Raw genomic sequence first — 21,307 nt, forward strand, 5'->3', positions numbered from 1 at the left:
ATATTTTTGAAAATCAGTGCACAAGACACAAAGAGAAGAATTTGATTTTTTTTTTTGAGTAGGTTATGTAAGAAAGGAACAATATATGATTCGACTAAAATACAAAATTAATAAAAGGATCATTAACAATTCAAGACAAGATTAAGGATGCACAAATACTATATCTTGCACTTTAACTTAATGAATAGAATATGAAAGAATTTGTTTAATATGAATGAACAACTATAAGAGGTTGTCAAAGAAAGGAAAAATGTAAGATAACATGTAGCGATGAATGGAATATTTGCAAATTGAACAAATGAATATCAATTAGAAAATACACTTTAAAAGAATTTAATTTATGTACAAAAGATTAACCATTTGAGTGAAAAACTAAATGCAAAATAGAATTTACTCTAAATGATTAGCACAAGGTAGAAAAGAACAATCTTTGAACAACCTTAGTATACAATGAAAAAAGTAGAAGAATTAATTTGATGAATAAAAAGTGAATGTCGTATAAGAAATAAAATTATCCCATCATTACAAAGAAATATTTACACAAAAATGAGTTATCATTCAATGGGTAATTAAAGATAATTTTGTAGAGTTATGGTCTTGGAACACAAATTATGTGAGCCAAACCCGAATGACTACAAGACCTAAGGTTTTCAAAGAATAGTATGATAGTCCAACTACAATTCTCTACTTAAATGCGTCAATTAAAGAACATTTTTTATACATAAAGTGATTCGAAATGTATTCATATAATATAAAGACAAAGACAGAATTACTTATTTTTATTTTTTTCGCAATTAGATGACATGTTTTCATTTTTATGGATATGACTAATCTAATTAGTTAAGTATACACCAGTCGTAAATTAATTAACCACATCATAAAATATATTAAATATTATTTTTAGCAAATCCACTAGGCAAGGTGCCTAGGGCTAGTTTTTATATATATAAAACTCAAAATAAAACAAAGTGCAAGGAGGTCTTACAAGATGAAAGAAATATACTTTGACGAATATATACTTTCTATTATCAATGTTGGGAAATGTGCTCAACACTGATATCACAAAAAGTAGGCTAATAAAGCAGTGAAACTGTTTTATAAAAACTAGCCATGCTAAATCTTCACAATTGAAGCCCATATGTAGCCTTCTTTTGTTGCAATTTTGACTATCTTCCCTTTGCTGTATCAACGGTGAACTTAATGAAACCAGTAATGAATCTTTCAAATTGATTTGCAAACCTGCATCTGCATCTTCCTCAATTGTGTAACTCCTACGATCATCCATATAATCTGTAGCAACTTCTATTGTAAAGCCTACTGTCTTGGAACGCCCTTGTCTTTCCAGAAAAATATCGTGACTATCTTTACCTCTGCCCATCTTATCCCTTGGTATTATTTGATTGTCATGATGACTAGTATCCAGTAATGCAACTGCATTCTCACAATTTCTTGGACAGTTATACTTGCTTCTCAATGAGACTAAGTTTCAGCATTTTCGAGCATGTGGGAGCATACACTGTTTGAGCAGGTAGTCGTGTGATCTCCAGTAGGCATCTGTTGATGTCAATTGTTGGCACCATTCTTGGGATGTAGAGTTACTGATATTCATTAGGGTGATGTTCCACGATGCATCCAGTGCTCCCAATTTTGAGTTCCAAAAGCCCAAGTCATGTAGTAAATCGATCAAGCTTCTGGGCAGCTTTCTCTTGCATATCCCATATTTAAACGTGTGATCGCGTGATCTCCAATAGTAATCTGTGGTAACCATTGATTGGAACCATTCTTGGGATGTATAACTAATGAGGTGTATTGGTTTTTTGCAACACAATGCACCCATTGTTCCCATATTCGACTGCCAAAATCTTATGTCGATTAACTTTCTGGGCAGAATTTTACATGTTTCCATGCTTATGCCTACTATTAATACTACTTTTTAAAGGGAATGAGCATCAACTGCTAATACCACCCTTTGAATTTATAGCAGATAGTAGGACATGGATATAGTAAAGATCCCTGCAAAAAAGAACACAGAGTTAGTATAAAAAAGATCATCATCTCCTCCTCCCTAAGGACTTGAGTATGATGATTAGCAGCAACATATTATTCTGCACAGCTATTCGCCTGGCTCCCTGTATGTGGTATCAATGCTATTGGGTGCATTATCTTTCTCCACAACACACCCCTTGATCCTATTAACTCCAAACTCTATTCAATCCTCATTGCTTCAAGTAACCATACTTCTCCAGTTGTTTTCAGCCTGCTACTCCACCTTGTTATCTCCTCTCCTCCTAATTTCTTGCTACTTTTACTCTTAGATACGAGCATTGTAATTTGTCATTATTCACTATACTCCTCCCTTAATTCTCTAGCTCCAAAAATAGTAAGCCTGAATAGATCCAACATCTAATGCATAATTAGCTAGATGATCAGCCAATCTATTTCCTTCCCTTAATGTATGAGCAACCGTTACGTTGATCCTTGCCATCATTTCATTAATCTCCTCTACCTGTGCAGTAATGGCCCATGGCACACTCCATTCTCCAGTTATCACATTTTTGAGCATCATTGAATCAGCGTGAAGCTCAATAAGCACATAGGCATTTTCCACACAAAACCTCAAGGCTTCCAAAATTGCCTTTGCTTTAGCTTTAGTATTTGTTCTTTCCTGTACCTCCTTTCCACATCCATATATTACATCGCCCTCCTCATTTCGTAGCACAAAACTAATGGAACTTCTTCCAGGATTTCCCCTATAAGCCACATCTGTATTAACCTTGATCCACCCTGGACTTGGATATTCCCACATCACCTTACTAACCTTCAGTTTAGGTATATAGGCCTCCATTATATTCAACAGTTCTGGCTATTTTTGTGGCACATTCTGCAGGCCTGTCTTTCTAACTCTGACTAAGGATTGCATGGTCGTGGAAACTTGATAGATAACTCTACTTATAGATACTGCATCTCCATATTTGTAGCTATTTCTTCTCTTTCATAACTCCCACACAATAACAGCTAGTAAAGCTTGCAGAATAGGCTGCAATCTAGGAATCACATCAACAGTCTAGCACCTAAGTCACATCCTGATGAAATGTAATCCCATCCAATGCAATACCTGCATGCCCAAGAAAATAATTTCACTCTATTAGCAGCATATAATGTAAAGAAGAGATGCTGCCTTGTCTCCTCCTTTGGTTCAGTACAACACCATCATTTAGAAGCCATTAGGTATCCCACTCTTCTGAAAAAATCATCAAAAGGCAGCTTATTTCTCCATACTTTCCACATTCCACATGAAGAAAGCAATCTTGCAAGGCAAACCTTTCACCCATATTTTCTTGTAAGCATTGGCAGGTTCATTTCTTCTTCTCAAGTATTCCCATGCTGACTTTACACTGAACTCTCCTTTTGTTTCCAGTATCCATTGAGGCTTGTCTAGAATTCAACATCCTATACACACTTGAAGAATTATTTGACACACAATATTGCAAGTTACTCTGATTATTAATAATATGCAATTCCCCAAGTGTTTAGCAAATAAACATTATCAAAGCAAGCAAGAAAACACAAACTCGATCTACAATTTTTGCTATACATTACGTTTTGGTACATCCAAGAATGGGAAGCATGAAGCGGGAATTTGACATGGTAGGTTTCATCTCCGAGTGTCATCTTTCGAAAGCTGCTCCACGTAATAATACCTTGCAAGACAAGAGAAGTAAAATTGTTAGTAAAAAAATATAAGGTAAAATAAATTAAACGACATATTTTGAAATGGTTTTTGATTTTAAAATATTTTTGGAAGATTTCTTTTAAAAGTGTTTTTGGAAAATATTTTCAAAAGACTTTAGGAAAATAGTTAAAAATAATATAGGAAGATACTCTTTGAATAAATTGAAAATGTTTTAGTTTTTGAAAGATTGTTTGGAAAAAATATTTTTTGGGAAATTATTTTTGGAAAATAGTTTTAAAAATGATATAAGAGGCTCAGATATGTGTAATATCTATCTAGACATGAGGACATGAACCACCTTGGTTGCGACTACGATAGCTAATTGTGTCGCCTTTCGAAGGTTTTATTGATTCATCGGATCCTCATCTTTTATTTTTCAATCCTTGTCTTTTATTGTCAGATGTTTATAATCATCACCTCGTTATTTCAGGCCCAATATGAGGGTCATTCAGGGCGTCGTGGCCTCAAAATATTGTTCTCATCAGCTTTAGTGTAAATTTTGTTCAATACCAACCTCATGCTCAATTGACATAGACGGGCAATAACAATACCAAAAACGTTTCCCAAGCAAACAGATCCGCCTGCAAACTTCAAATTATAGCAATAGCGAAAAGAGGTGCACCGGAAATATGACATTACCACATAGTCAAGGCGGAAGAATTTATATGCCAAAGTACCATTTTAATCAGCTGTGCAAATTTGTGAAGGAAGCAAGTAAACCATGGGTCAACAATCAACAGCGAAGGCCTCAAACACATACGAAGGTTAAACTAAACTTCTAAGCAGCAAAAGCATCTCTTAATTTAGGGAACAAATAGTGACAAATAAAAGTCACAGTACCAGCATCGGTAGAAATCCGAGAATAATCAAACCCCAAAATTATTTTGTGCCTGTTTTATTACCATCGTTTGGGTCTCATGATTTAAATCAGTAGAAAAATTAAAGAATGAAGTGAAACCATGACAAAATATGAGGGCTGCTGGGTATGCTTTGTCCAGTCAAAATCAAAGCATAACAGGGGGTCGCCGGAATTCTATTGTTTCCGGCCAAGCAAGGCAATACAGTGAATTTTAAAAGAAAACCCCAAAATCATCACAAAAGTTAGAACATCAGTAATAAACAACAGTCATAACAACGACTTAAAAATGGAAGTGCGATGAGTTAAAATAGAGGTAGCAAAAAGCAGTCTCGAACAGTCGCAAATGACCCACTGACGATGAACTCCGGTGAGGTCGAGAAAGAGATGAAATGAAGGTTCGACGTTCAATGCCAGATCTGTGGCGTTTGAACAACAGCGAATCCGGTTGTGCCTAGGCGGCGACGCCTGGCGACTCTAAAGAAAAATGAACGACCTTGTCTCACCGGAGTCACCTTCTCCGGTAGCTTGCAGGTCAGCGATGATGGCTAAGAAGAGAAACAGTAGCCCTTTCCATTTGAGAGTGAAGATAAAAGAGAGAGCCGATGGGTTTCCTCTACGAGACAGCTGAGGGCTCTCCAAAAATGAGAGAGAGAGAGAGAGAGAGAGAGAGATTAAAAGGGGAGGCCGTGGGAGATGGGGACTGCCGTGTCTCTCATTTGAGAGAGATGAGAGAACAACATTTGGGGTTGGGCGGCAGTTTTCAGAAAATGAGGGAGTAGGTTGATTTTTAGGGGTTTTGACCTTTTATATTAAGAATTCCATTTCTATAAATGTGATAATGTATGTATCTTTAATATCAAATACATGTAAGAATAAAGGTGTGGCTCTTATTTTAAGCAAAACACTAGAAAAATAAAAATGTGGTCAAGAATGAAAGAAAGTCATGTCATGTCGCGTCAATGTTTTGTCGCGTCAATGTCTCGTCACGTCAAATGTTTACGGGATATTAATTTGACTGAACTAGATTCGTATTTTAAAATAAATTATACTGACTTCCGTGTAATTAATAGGTTATGCCATATAAGAAGAATATTTATTCAATCAAGAAATCGTATAGTATTTATTTAAAATTGTAACTACTATAATTGTGTTGTAGTAATTATTATTTTATTTTTTGGAAAGACAATAAATTGATAGAATATCCTAATATTTGAAAAATAGTATAATTATTAATAAATTGTTTGACCCGACATGATAGACGAGGACGAAAAGGTTCGTGTGATCTCGATATTGTTTATAAAATTTCCCCAGTATTGGACTGTGGTAATACTGGGACGTGGATGTTGGATGATGGATGGATTGATTTGAATGGATTTCGATGTGAATGGGACCGGGCTCTGTGTTGAGTTTTCCTACATATCTCGGATGTAACAAGAATCAGGCCGGTTGTAGTTCGAGAAGCGATGGGATGATTTGAATTTTTAATTTTGAAAGTTTCCCCAGCATCAAGTTGTGATGACACTGGGTGTTTTATTTTAACAATGGGGGTTCGGATTGCCTACACACCCCATGTCAAATAGGAAATAAGAATGATACTTGGGACATGTCGTCGATTGCTGTTGGAAAGTTCGACGTCCGTCCTCAAAATCTGTCCCAATTTATTTGCTAGAAGTAATCCCACGTTGTGTCGCGTCTCTGATCAGTAGAGTTGACAAAGTGTGGACTATGCTTCTGTTTGGCTTGAGAAGATGGATATATGATTTTTTGAATGAAATAGGGTCCTAAGTTGGAACTCTAATTCGAAAGAGATCCGGGCTAGATACCGGTCCGAAGTGATCAGAGCACTTTGATTTTTGAAGAAAATCTGGGCTGAGTACCGGTCCGAAGTGATATCGGAGCATTTAAATCAAAGATACCCGTATTGGAAGGTGGGCGCCTGTAAAATTTGAACTTGAAATGAAATGTCCATTGTTCAGGAGGGCGGCTGGAGATTGTGACTTAGAAATGAAATGCCCATTGTTCGGGACGGCGCCTGAAAATTGTGACTTAGAAATTAAATGCCCATTGTCTAGGAGGACGCTTGGAAGATTGACTTTGAAATGAAATGCCCATTATTCAAAAGGGCGCATGGAAAAGTATATAAGCTATATATATATATATATATATATATATATATATATATATATATATATATATAAAATTGATAGAAATGGTTCTGTTATTAATGATTCATGTAGGTAATAGATGCACAATCATAGAATTTTGAAATGATATGGTCAAGTCTGACTCAGACTGCCTATGTATCCCAATAGAATCAGGCCAAGACGTAGTTCGATGACAAAGGATGACTGAATCCGATGTGGATTGCCTACGTATTCCTACCAAAGGAAATCAAGTCGCAACGTAGTTCCGAATATATAGGAATAATTTTTGGTTTTCTATTACAAAAGTGGGACCGGATCCTACGTGGATTGCCTACGTATCCCACCATGGGATGTCAGGTCGGAATGTAGTTCTGTTATGACAAAACCTAACTCTACCGTCAACAAATTTGACTCTTTTGTTTTCTGCATTTTCCGCTGTTTTGGTAGCTTTTTGTATAGAATATTTAAAAATTTGAACAATAGAGAAAGACTGTGATTTATTTATCAATCATCATCTCTTTTTTTGACATGACTTTGGTTGGTACCAACAATTAGTTTTGTGCATAAGAATTTCCATCATATACTTTCCGGCAAATCGAGATCAGCTTATTGGTAATTCTTATAGCTTCGAGTGGTATCTCAGATATACCTAGGTTCAACAAGATTTGTTCGTCTTTCTTCAATCAAAGGTTTAAATTCTGCCTAGCTCATGTTTCAAGTGCCTCACTACGAAGAAAGTCCTAATTTTCACACATATTTGATGTATTTATGTTATTTTTTAAAGGACATTTTGCGAAGCAAACTCACATTCGGAATGACATTCAATGCATGGGATTGAGATACCATATGCTTGACATTTACTAATGTGAGAACACTTGAAATAGGATCATGTAGGGCTTTATCATTGGCTTGTCATGTAGGCTTAGGGTCGGGTAGGATATTTATTTGGGTTGAAAGTGACTAATTCATCCATAAGCAGTGCACTATATTCATGTCTTCGGAGCTCAAACCATGCTTTGGCGCTTGATCTTGTTTGGCTCGATGTCCCTTTTTTTGCTTTGACTTCCTTTGAACTGGTAGGAGGTTCTTATTCCATTTTGATTTTTTTTTTTGTCTTTTCTTTTCTTTTGAGGTTTCTCTTGCTTTGCAAGAGCTTTTTCCTTCTTTTGTTTTCATCAGTGTTCCTCCCCTTTGAATTTGTGAAGTTTTTTCCTTTTACTCCCTTTTTTTTCCTTTGAATTTGTGGAAGTTTTCTCTTTTTGGTTGGATCCCCATTTTCAATAGTGGAGTTTCTGCCTTATTTTCCTAAAGTCATGTCTCTGATTGTCTTGGACTTTGCATCTTTCGCCTTTTCATGTTTGTCGCCTTCACTCGTTTTCAGTGCGCGCAAGGAGGTTCGGCCAAGAGAGGGGTAGTGCATTTAAGCATAAAAAGGGTATGGGTTAAGATGTGATTATCCAAAAAAAATTCTTAAGGCTCAAATGGGATTATGCTAGGGATTAATATCATTTAGTAGGCTAGAAAGGCTCAAACGGGTCAAAGAAGGCCTACGGTCCTTTCCTAAACCAAGAGTTACTCAGGATTTTGCTTCAACAGACATTCGGGAAAAGTTCTAGATCTACAATGCAATGCAATGAATTTTAATCTAAAGCTCACCACACAATGCACAAGAAACAATGAGGTCGGCTTTGTTCTTACCCTAACTGTAAGCACGTGATTTTTCAAGCATCACTAAGGTATAATTGAGATGTACCAAAAGAGTCTATGGTTTACCCGAAGTTGATCCTCTCCATCATACTACTTAAATACGTGTTCTTCCCATGCACACTCCTAACTACGTTGGTAGCAAGCAAGTCAATATTTGATGATTTTTTTGTTTTTGATAAATGAGACCAAACCCGAGGAAGGATTCCCTTTTTTTTTTTTGGATTTTTGGATTTTGACTTAACAACAAATTATTTTTGTTTTTCTCTATTTTTTTTACCTAATCAAATGTTTTGTGGTTTTTTGTAAAATATTAGATCGAACCCTAAGGTTGCCTACGTATCTCGTTGAAACGAGAATCAGGTCAAGCGTAGTTCCGGAAGCGTGTGAAGAAAATATTTTTAGATTTTTATTTCAATAAAAAAAAAATTAATTTTTGAATTAATCAATTTTTGTGATTTTTGATAAAGAGAACTGAATGTAAAACGGGCTTTGTAATTACCGCTGCGATGCGATATCGGAGCAATGAAAGTTAGTCGGGCTTTGTAGTTACTGTTCCAAAGTGATATCAGAGCATTGAAGGTTAGACGGGCTTTGTATTTATCGTTCCGAAGCGATGTCAGAGCATTGAATGTTAGACGGGCTTTGTAGTTACCGTTCCATATAGGAGCATTGAAAGAAAAGTAAAATGACGGGCTGTGTATCATTCCGTATAAGAGTATTGACAAAAAAGTAAAATGATGGGTTGTGTACCGTACTGTACATGAGCATTGACAGAAAAGTAAAATGACGGGTTGTGTACCGTTCCGTATAGGAGCATTGACAGGAAAGTAGAATGACGGGCTGTGTACCATTCCGTATAGGAGCATTGTTAGTACGGGGCAGAGTACCGTTCTGTTTAGGAGCGCTGACAAGAAAGTAAAATGACGGGCTGTGTACCGTTCCGTCTTGGAGAATTGAAAGGAAGGTAAAATCTCCAAGCGATGGGAGGGACAAGAAAGTAAATCTTCGCACAATGGGAGCGATAGGAATTGAAATCTCTGCACAATGGAAGTATTTTTTTGATTTTTTCAAAAATAAAATCAAACCCGGGGAGGGTCCTTGATTGATGATTTTTTATTTTATTTTTAAAAAAAAATTAGATCGAACCCGTGATGGGTCCTTGATTGATTTTTTATTATTATTATTTTTTTGGAAAATGTGATCGAACCCGAGAAGAGTCTTTGATTGATGATTTGTTTTGATTTTTTTAAGAAATGAGATCGAACCCGGGAAGGGTCCTTAATTGATTTTTTTGAAAAATGTGACCGAACCCGCAAGTTGCTTACGTATCTCGTCGAAACGAGAATCCGGTCAGGCGTAGTTCAGGAAGATTAGAGATAAAGGGTAGATGCTTTGGATTTTGAGTTCCCTCGAGGAGAGAAGATGATATTTTTTGGATTTTGATGTTGATGTCTCACGAGGAGACTTCTGGAGATGAAACCATATATATATATATATATATATATATATATATATATATATATATATATATATATATATATATATATATGTGTGTGTGTGTGTGTGTGTGTGTGTGTGTGTGTGTGTGTGTGTGTGTGTGTGTGTGTGTGTGTGTGTGAATAAGGATTTTCGGTCAACTATGAACCAAGTGGACATACTCAACCGATTCATCCAGTTAAGGACAAGAAAAATCGGACTCATTACAGGTTGCCTACATATCTTGACACAAGGTCAAGAATCAGGCATGCGTAGTCCGTGAAAATTAGGGATAGAGGAAGATATTTCGGATTTATTTTTTTGAATTTCCTTAAGGAGGAAATAGAGGAAGACGTTTTGAATTTTTTGAATTTCCTCAAGGAGGAATTATGTCGGAATATATTTTGAATTTTGATTTTCCTTTGATGTCTACAAAAAGACTTCGAAGAAAAAAGGGAATATATATACTTTTTTTTTTCCAGATATGACCTTTTCGCAAGGATCTTCGGTCAACTGTGACCCAAGTGGCCAGACTTGACCGACTCGTCCAATTAAGGACGAGAAAGACCGGACCCATGACGGGTTTCCTACGTATCTTGACATAAAGTCAATAATCAGGTACGCGTAGTTCGTGAAGGTTTAAAAGTATGAGATGTATGATTTTCAACACTTCTTTTACTATCTTATTTCAAGGAATTGCAACTAAATATATTAATTGCATCAAAGATATGTATTAACTGCAAGGGGTATAGACAAACTTGGAGCGATGCCTCTGGAGTTGAAGAGTGTCTCCCTGCAGAAGATGTGCCCCAGCTGCTCCTTCGAATAGCTGGCTTGATGCCCCTGATTGTTTGTGAGACAATTGTTTTGGTTGTCTCCCAATTGACTGCATGGATGTTTTGTTGTGACCTTCCAGCTGTCCAAAGAAACCTTTTGGCGATAGCCCCTGGCTATTAGCATGGGCAATTATCTGATGTAGATATAAAAATATAGTGAGAGTTGTGACTAATAATCCCCTGATTGTTCGGTTGATGTTCCACAATGTTCGATGTCAGATGCTATTTTCCGTGTAGTTCCAGGATGATGCACCTTTCGGCCGTCCACAAGAACCATTTAATGATCATCCCCGGTTGACAACTGGGAACGATGTTATGATCTGAATATAGAAGTGGTGAGAGCAGCAAAGTCATAAAAAATGATGGAGTTCATTGTAGAACTACTACTCCCTTGATTATGTGACTGATGCTCCACCAAGTCTGAGACCAGACGTTATCTCCCGTGGAATTCCCAGGATGACGTACCTGCAAAACTCAGAGGAGAATATGTTAGAGTGCCTCCAGAATATTATTACAGAATTGAGAGAATGTATAGTTAGGACGTGTAGCCAGTGGTGTGCCCAATTGTTACTGGGAAAGCAATGTCAGCATTCCATGATGGTTTCAGAGATGATGTTGTCCCTTCTGCGTCTAAAGAAAAATTCTTAGTTCGAGGGAGGGAAACTGATTTGTGTTGACTTGAGGCTTTGCTCGTTCTTCTTTTATCTGAGTTGTGCGTGAATGACACTCCTCAAAAGCTGACTAACAACTTGCCCCTGTAACAAAATTGGTTGACTTGTATTGAACCTTTGAACTTGGGAAGTGGGAGTGAACACCATGACTCCATAGTCAGATATTTGAAGAAAGGACTTGCATCCCATATGTTAGGATTTATGTCGGGTGAGGGTCAGAGTAAAGTTGGCATGGTATTTTGATATTTGGATTTTTTGGTGAAATTATGTTGACGCTCTCAGAGATTTCTAGGTTGAGAGCGTCATCGTACTGTTCCAAAAGAACTGCCCTGGTTCCAGTACTGAGGAAATTAATTTGAAATAATGGGGAGACCGAACCTTTATGTAGGGTTGCCAACGTATCTTGCCAAAGCACGAATCAGGTCAAAACATATTTCGGGCCGACAAGAATGATTGATTGTTCCTCGAGAATAAGTGTGATCACAAGTGTGAATTCTCGGGTGGGTGGGTGGAAACTAGTAGATCATGAATAAGAGATAAACGGTAGCATAGCGCATGGATCTGTCTCAAATGACGGAAGTTAGTGAAAGTGTGAGGTATGATTGAGAAGAAATATGTCAAATCAGTGGAAGATGTACCAAGCTAGATTGACGTATGACGAGCGCAAAACACACACATAAATATGCTCGCTAGTCGAATATAGTATAATATAATATCGTATCCACAGGGATTGGAGTTAAACAGTATTATCGTAGTTTATAGCTAGATTTCTATCCAAGATGATTAACAATTTAGATTTATGTGATTTAAAACTAAAATTAACTAAGAGTCTAACTTATCGACAAATGACAGTCAAACAAAACTAAGCAAGGAAGATATCAATGGGAGAAAATAGGGATTGATTGGATAGATGCAAGATAAATGTCTGAGACTTAACTCTAGTTAATTCACTTCTAATGTTCAAGTGAGTCTCTCGAATTTACTCAATTATTAGTTCAAACGTTTAGTAGAAACTCCTCTCTCGATTAAGTCTCAACCTCACAATATGAACCAATTTAAGCTCAGTAAAGATATGCAAGAATTCATAGTGGATTGGTCTTTAGTAGAGCCTCTCTCGATTATCCTCCTAACTAGGTTTAATCAATAATTCAACTAGCCTCTTTCGATTACTAAGAAGAATTAATTAACTCAATCAACAAGATAATACAACGATATCACAACTTATACCTCTCTCGATTACATGAACATGTGAATATATATGCAACAATTAAATCATCCAAAATGATTCACTACATAAACACTAGAGTTATAATCCACAAACAAATATTAATACACCAAATCCATCAAACCCTAAAGAGACCTACTCCATAGATATGGAGTAATTCATCACAAATAAGTTTAAGTTTAAGGGAAGCATAAACGATCCAAACTCTTGTCTTGAGTGAGGATTAAATGATGAAATCCTTGTGCTCTTGCTTCTCCCACTTCTCCTTAGACTCCTTAGGTCTTAGATGGGTCAAAAGCCCAAAAAATAACATTTTTCAATGTATATATACCAAGCAGGGTCGGGCCCAAGCGAAAACACCTTTTGCTACGCAAAATACGACACTTTTCGGCGTTGGACGTCCGCGGTCGCGCACTTGGGAGTGTGCTCGTGCATATGGCCATGCACTTTATACAGTATTCTGCCTAACTCGCATGCCCAGTGCGCGCTCGCGCACCTTGGTGGCCTCTGAATTTTGCCAATTTCTGACATAAATTTACACTGTTGCGTCGCACAGTGCATCGCACTAGTGTATTTTTTCAGCAGTTGATTCTTCCTTGAATTTTGATGTCCAGCAGTGATCCTCGATCCCCGAACACGAACCCGTCTTATTCTTTTCGGCTTTTACTCAGACTTTAAAGCTTCAAATAACTTGAATTAGTTTCATAATATCTACATAACTCGGAATCACTCCTACAAGGCATAAAACACACAATTACTGCAATATACTAGCGATTGAAATCTCAACTCAATTAAAGTGAAGTAAATTAGAGTGCGATAAGCAACTAAAACACGCAATTATATCCTACCATCAACACCCCACACTTAAACCATTGATTGTCCTCGAACAATCAAACTATACTTTATATATACACGACCTCATTACACAACTCTCAAAGCTCATCATACCAAGAATATTTAAAATAGATTAAGCACAATAGTGTAACATCCTAGCCTCAACAGTTGACTCGCAAGTACCACGCATTATTTACAACTCACTCACTTACTCTAACTTAGAGGTCAATGACATTAACTTTCCTTCATGAATCAAGTGCCCTCACACAACAATAGAGAGTAGTTCCACACACCATAGAAATTAAGAACAATTAGGAACTCAAGATAGAAAACATCCGATCACTCTCACAAACAACATTCATATGCCGCAAAAGATGAACCATAGGCTTGCCCGTAGTGTACTACTCTACTAATTTGAGCTCATTCAGTCAAGGATCAAGTAGGACTTTAATTGGTTGTAATGTAGGCCGCAAAATGGGTAAGATACATTTCGATATAAGAGTTACTACACCTCCCTAAGCACTTTAATACATACAATTAACCTTTCAAAACCTCACACTTATGTCAAACTATAACTCTACATTCACATCAATATACATTAACTCCCAACTTCTTTAAGCACAAGTATTTCAACAGTTGCCACTATCAAAGAATATTTTGCACAATAATACAACTATATAAAAAAAAATTCTTTTCTCTTTCAAGTGGCTCTTACTTTTTTTTCAAAACAGTGCACCTTTCTTCTTATTTCATTAGTTCCTCTTCAAAATACAAACCAACTCATGAGAGGTACAAGGTTCAAATAGATGGTGAATTCAAACAAATGGGTAAGGCTTGTAATGTAATTGCCAAAGAAATATGATTGTAGGCTCAAAGGGGTTAACTAAGATACATAACAATTAGGTGGATAAGGCATATAAGTGGCTGAACAAAGAAATGCCTATATCACTTCCAAGACTGAATTAATTACCATTTCGCTTTGCAAACACACAGGGCAAGTTCTAGATATCAAATGCAATGCAATGAATAATATACAACCTCACCCACACATGACACATACTCACTCAGGATAAGACTCATCAAGACACTCTAGTCAAAGCAGTTAAGCAAAGTCAAGAACATACAATTTAAGGTACTTCTACGAGAGTAAAAAACTGAGCCTAAGTGTCACAACTAAAGCACTCACTATTCTCAAGGCATAATAGAGTCCAGAGATGTTGCCTTCCATTCAAAACAGAGCTAAGGGTACATACTCTTAACAAAAATAAATAAATAAATAAATAAAACTAACTACACCCAGTTCAATCAAACCCTTGGAAAAGACCCGCGACACAAAGAAAAACCAATAGGAAATTAATACACTACCTAACACGATAAAATCTTTTTGTCTTTTTCTTTAAACTTTAATCGCTCAAGAAACCCGTTGAATGATATCCATCGTCGGGAAAAATCGAAAGTTTTAAATTTTTTATGTATTTTTGTTTTTTATTCTATCTCTAACTACTGCAACTAACAACAACAAACTATACAAAACACATATACATACAACATACAAATATTCCCCACCTCACACTTTAAATAGTGGCATGTCCCCATGCCACACAAAAAAAAAATACAAAGGTGAAAAAAACTCCCCTGATCAAGTCAGTTTGTATCAGAGACGGTTCCAGGGTCCAGATGACAAGCCCGGCCAAGTGAACGTAACCATGACACGATCTTCCTCTCAGATTTGGCATTATGTGTAGCAAGGGCGTCCACTCGAGCCCCCAAGTCAGTGATAGAGGTACGCATCCCCACCATTTCCTACTCCAAAGCGCCCATTCTTGTTTCCCAACCGCCACCTGAAGTTACCCCAACACCCGACTCATTCGGTGGAGAAACAGCGACATCCTCATTGCCTTTTTCGGGTGCATCAGATTCCTCGCTATCCGCCTTAGTGGGCCCAGCAGGGTCCTTCTCGATCACAACTTTATCACCCTAGAATTTATGTTCGCGCTTTACTTTTCCATCCATGTCCCTATTTTCCGGTACTCGTGTCCCCCGGCATAACGGAGTGACTAATGATGGGAAAAAGAACCCATACCTTTGCACATGACATCGAATTCACATCTCGGCTTGAAGGATTTAAGCCACATCAAAATCGTGGCCATTGACAAAGCATCAAATTAGAGCCGCCAGAGGACCATTCACCTCAGTGGTGTTTCCTGAAGGCAGCAGGCGGTTATTGATAATGTAAAGCCAACACTTTCCTTCAAAGGTCAGCGAAGCCGAGTGAAATTTTTGCCCCTCCTTTATCCACACTACCTCCTTGCTAGGTACACAAATGGTTGAGAAGTACAGGCGCCACAAATATGGTTCTCTGTTGTACGTGGAATAGTAGTCAACTATATCCGGATCTTCCACGAATTCCGGGAAATGATAAGCCCTTCGGATGGCCTCTTTGGAGAAGTCCACTCTTTTCTTCCTGACTGTGCAGACATGGGCATCATGTTCCGGTCAGTTTTCATAAAACTCCCAACAACCATTAAGTTCGCTTCGTTAGGTTCTTCAAAGAAATCCTCAAGTTGCGCCTGACCAATTCCTGATACACACAGGGACATTCATTCTGGAGGGACCCAATATAAAATCCCCTCTCTGAAATGGGCTTTTTGCTTGCCTTTTGTTGGAATCGTTCTTGGGATTCCTAAGAAACAAATTTGTTCTGATCATACATGCGAGCAGAAGCCAAAGCTCGGGACCGGGATGTGCGCGCTTGACCACTTGTGGAGGTACCTATTGTTTTTTGTTTCTTGGATGGCGCCATAGTACCTGAAACAAACTGCCAACTATTAGCTAATGAATCACATGGTGAACTAAGAGAGGCTACTCAGACTTCACCCTTACACTTGGTCACAACATTATACCCACAATCTCATTGAGGCAATTACACAAACACATAACAAGTACAGTTCTTCCTAACCCCCCACAAATCAATTTCACCCCTAATTAGACCAAGGATACACCAATGTCACACCCAACCACTATATGTTCAGTCTCCATGTTGAAACTTGCCTTCCACCCCACAAGAAAAGGAGCATAAAAAGAAAGAAAACAAACATAAAAATCAGCTAATACCCAAGAAAAATATAATACAATAAACTAAGAAAAGAGAGAGAGAAATCATCTCACTTACCTGAGGGGATTTGGGAGAGAAAACTCATGAGATTAGGTGAAGGGAGAAGAGAAGGGGGTGGTGCGGTGATGTTTTTCTTACAGAGAGGGGATGATATGGGGGGCTAACTCCCTCGGTGCGCGGTAGGTGTGCATTCACCCCATCAGATGCGCGGCCGCGCACATCCCGCTTCGTATAACATTTCCTGTTGCGTGACCTGGTGCGCGAGGTGTCCCCCCAGGTGCACGGTCGCGCACAGATACACTCAAAAGGGGTCTTTTAGACACCTTAATTCCTACCTTCCGCGACATGTACCTTCCTGCACCTACCACATCATACTATACACTAATTTTCCCCTATTCAACACTATAAATAAAAGAGAAAAATCTAACTAATAGAAGAGTTAGAAGTAGTTCTGAGTTATAGTCGTCAGCTTGACTCAACCGGGCATCCTCAACTGATTTTGATGCTCGAGGATTGCTGAGCAAACCCTCCAGCAAGATACGGTTTTAGTTTGTGCCCATTCACTTTGAAACTTTCCATTTCGTCCTGGTTCTGGATCTCAATTGCCCCATATGGTGATACATGTTTCACCACATACGGTCCCGTCCATCTAGACTTAAATTTTCCCGGAAAAAAATCTGAGTCTACTATTGTACAGTAACACTCTATCCCCTTCATGATACTCTTCTAGCTTAATCAGATGATCATGCCACCTTTTAGTCTTTTCCTTGAAAATCTGCACATTTTCATACGCATCCAGTCTAAACTCCTCCAATGCATTCATCTACGCCAACCTATGTTCACTTGCAAGACTAAGATCAAGATTAAGCATCTTAATTTTCCAATAAGCTTTATGTGCTATCTCAACAGATAGGTGACACGATTTTCCATACAGTAGTTTAAATGGTGAAGTCCCTATAGTTGTTTTGAACGCAGTTCTGTACGCCCATAGAGCTTCTTCCAACTTTACCGACCAATCCTTACGAGAAGCACTAACAGTCCTTTCTAGAATTCGTTTAAGTTCACGGTTAGCCACTTCGACTTGCCCACTAGTATGGTCATGGTACGGGATTCCCATTTTATGTGTGACCCCATACTTGGACAGCAGTGCAGCAAACTGCTTATTCATAAAGTGTGACCCATTGTCACTGATAATCACTCTAGGTGTCCCAAAGCGGGTAAAGATGTTTTTCCTTAAGAATTCACACACCACCCGAGCATCATTGGTCCTAGTAGGGATTTCTTTGACCCACTTAGACACGTAGTCAACAACTACTAGGATATACTTATAAGAGTGTGACGATGGGAACAGACCCATGAAGTCAATGCCCCAAACGTCAAAAATTTCACATACCAGAATGCAGTTGAGAGGCATTTCGTCCCTCTTGCTAATATTACCTGCCCTTTGACACTTGTCACATGTAGCTACATATGCTCTCGCGTCTTTGTACAAGGTAGGACAAAGAAATCGGCTTCCATTACCTTTGCAGTGCGATTCCTGCCATAGTGTCCTCCAACTGCTCCATCATGGCAATGAGACAGAATGCTTTCCATTTCGCCTTCAGGTACACATCTTCGAATCACACCATCTGCACACAATTTAAACAAGAAAGGGTCATTCCAAAAATAACATCTTACCTCCTCACCTTGCAACTTCTTTTTCTGATCTGAGGTTAAGTTGTACGGTAGCCACCCACTAGCCAAGAAGTTGGCTATGTCGACGAACCATGGTGGTCTATTAGAAACTGCTGCAATGGAAAAAATCTGCTAATCTGGGAACTCTTCCCGAATATCCACCGCTTCAACAGATAGTTTCTCCAATCGCAACAAGTGGTCAGCCACTTGATTTTTCGTGCCCTTCGTGTCCTTGATTTCTAGATCAAATTCTTGCAACAACAATACCCACCGCATCAGACGTGGTTTGGAATGTCTCTTACTCAGCAAATATTTCAGTGCTGAGTGATCAATATGCACTATTATCTTGCTTCCCACCAAATAGGATCTGGACTTGTCGAAAGCAAAGACTACTGCAAAGAACTCCTTCTACGTGGTAGCATAGTTCACCTGAGCATCATTCAAGGTCTAGCTTGCATAGTAAATGGGTCAGAATAGTTTATCTCTCCTCTACCCCAACACTGCTCCTACTGCCACATCACTGGCATCACACATTATCTCAAAAGGCTCACTCTAGTTAGGAGTCATCATTATGGGGGCACTCACTAGCTTCTCCTTGATCAGTTCGAATGCTCTGAGATACTCTACATCAAATACAAATTTTACATCCTGGGCAAGTAATGCAGTCAAGGGCTTGGTAATGCTGGAAAAATTCTTAATGAACCTTCTATAGAAACCGACATGCCCCAAAAAACTCCTGATGCTTTTCACTAAGGTCGGTAGCGGGATCTTGGCTATCGCATCTACTTTAGCTCTGTCAACTACAATACCTTCAGTTATGACTTTATGGCACAGGACTATCCCCTCCTTAACCATGAAGTGACACTTTTCCCAGTTGTGTACTAGGTGAGTGTCCTCACATCGTTTCAGAACAAGTTCGAGGTTCCTCAAGCAATCTTCAAAGTCATCTCTAAAAAGAGTAAAGTCATCCATGAACACCTTAAGATACTTTGCATTTAAATCTGAAAATATTGACATCATGCATCTCTGGAAAATAGTTGGTTCATTGCATAGTCCGAAAGGCATTCTCCGGTATGCGAAGATTCTGGACGGGCATGTAAAGGTGGTTTTCTCAACATCATCAGGAGCAATAGGTATTTGATTGTACCCTGAATATCCATCTAAAAAGCAATAACATCCATGCCCTGCCACCTTCTCCAACATCTGATTAATGAAAGGAAGAGGGAAGTGATCCTTCCTTGTTGCATCATTTAATCTCCGGTAGTCAATGCACATCCTCCACCCAGTAACTGTTCTAGTAGAAATTAGCTCGTTGTCCTCATTTTTTACCACTGTCATGCCCCCTTTTTTGGCACAACCTGAACAGGGATGATCCATTGACAGTCAGAGATGGAAAATATTATTCCTACATCCAGCAATTTGAGTATCTCTTTTTGAACCACCTCCTTAAGATTTTTGTTCAATTTGCGCTGGGGCTACACCACTGGTTTACTCCCTTTTTCTAACAAGATCTTGTGCATGCAGATTGTAGGGCTGATCCCCTGAATATCGGCTATACTCCAACCGATTGCCTTTTTATGCTTTTGTAGTAACTCCACAAGCATGTGTTCCTGTTCACCTGTCAATTCAGCAACAACAATCACAGGAAATTTGTTAGTCTCCAAAAAAACATATTTGAAATGTGTCGGGATTACTTTCAATTCCAGCTTCGGCTTGCTCTTTTCTTTCTCGAATTCTTCTTCATCTACCACCTGGTTCTCATTTTCCAGTGCCTCAACTTCCTTCTTGATCTCAGTATCTTCATCCTCTATTGTGCTTGATTGACTAATGCATCTCTCTAGTGAGTCACCTACTAGCTTATCCAGTTTGTGCTGTTCAGCTAACTCTCCCACCACATCTAGCTTGAGACAAGCATAGGCAAATGCCTCATCACATGGGTATTTCATCATTCTCTTCATTTGAAACACTATTTTTTTGTTTTCCACTCGTAGCATGAGTTGCCCCTCATATATATCAAGAATAGCCCGGCCAGTGCAAAGAAATGGTCTCCCCAGGATTAGAGGTACCTCCTTATTCTCTTCCATATCTACCACGATGAAGTCTACTAGGAAAACAAATTTGTCTACCCTTACCAGAATGTCCTCGATTATGCCCTCTGGTATGATCGTGGTCTGATCAGCCAGTTGCAAGGATACTGGCATAGATTTGATCACTCCTAGCTCTCCTTCCAATATCTTGAACACCGATAATGGCATCAAGTTAATGGATGCTCCTGAATCGCACGAGGCTTTGTCAAAAGTTTCGCTACCTAACGAGCAAGGTATAGTGAAATTGCTAGGATCCCCACACATCTTTGGAATTTTTTTTTGTATAATGGCACTGCAGTAGGCATTGAGTTTGACCACTTTCGTTTTCTCGAGCTTCCTTTTGCTTGAGAGGATTTCCTTTAAGAATTTTGCATAGACTGGCATCTGTGTGAGAACCTCCATGAACGGGATGTTCACATACAACTGTTTCAGCATCTCCAAGAATTTTCCAAAGCATTTGTCTAATTTCTCCCGCTTCATCTTTTGAGGAAAAGGTAATAATGACATGTGCTTGCTTTCCTCAATTGTGTTGTTCACCTTCTGATTATCAACATCCTTGCTGCTTACATTCTCCTTGGGCAAAGACTCATCGATTTTCTATTCTTCAGCTATCTTGGTTGAGTTGATCTCCTTCTCATCCCTTGGTTTTACCTTTGGCTCTGCTAATATTTTCCCACTCCTGAGAGACACGACTATGATTGTCTCTTTTGGATTGCTTTCAGTGTCTGCCGGCAAAGTCCCCGGCGCCCTTTCTGACAATAATGTTGCAAGCTGCCCAATTTGTCTTTCCAGATTTCGGATGGTTGTGCCTTGCTCCCTGATAGCGGTCCCTTGAGTCTCAAGTTTCTTATTGGATTTATTTATAAATGCCTTCATTAGATCTTCTAAACTTGAGTTGTTAGGCTGTAGAGGTTGATATGGTTGCCTCTGTTGAGTTTGGAAACCA

At 38.5% G+C, this 21,307-nt stretch overlaps 1 protein-coding gene and 1 long non-coding RNA gene across 2 annotated transcripts; both read right to left on the minus strand.

Annotated features, from left to right (window-relative positions):
- Window positions 1–897: 897 nt before the first annotated feature.
- Window positions 898–5,370, minus strand: LOC107783088 (uncharacterized). Its single transcript, XR_012694889.1, has 2 exons — window positions 4,032–5,370; window positions 898–3,701 (listed from the first exon to the last, which is right to left on the minus strand). It is a non-coding gene; the product is annotated as an uncharacterized LOC107783088 (long non-coding RNA).
- A 14,379-nt stretch (window positions 5,371–19,749) lies between these two features.
- LOC107783087 (uncharacterized) lies at window positions 19,750–20,841 on the minus strand. The gene has a single exon (XM_016604055.2). It carries the CDS (start codon window positions 20,839–20,841, stop codon window positions 19,750–19,752), a length of 1,092 nt encoding a protein of 363 aa, XP_016459541.2.
- Window positions 20,842–21,307: the final 466 nt, after the last annotated feature.

The sequence above is a fragment of the Nicotiana tabacum genome, chromosome 9, assembly GCF_000715075.1.
Source record: "Nicotiana tabacum cultivar K326 chromosome 9, ASM71507v2, whole genome shotgun sequence".
In the NCBI taxonomy this organism is placed as follows: Eukaryota; Viridiplantae; Streptophyta; class Magnoliopsida; order Solanales; family Solanaceae; genus Nicotiana; species Nicotiana tabacum.

Coding starts and splice junctions, on each gene's coding strand:
- LOC107783087 (XM_016604055.2), bottom strand. CDS start 20,841: ATGAAGCGGGAGAAATTAGACAAATGCTTTGGAAAATTCTTGGAGATG.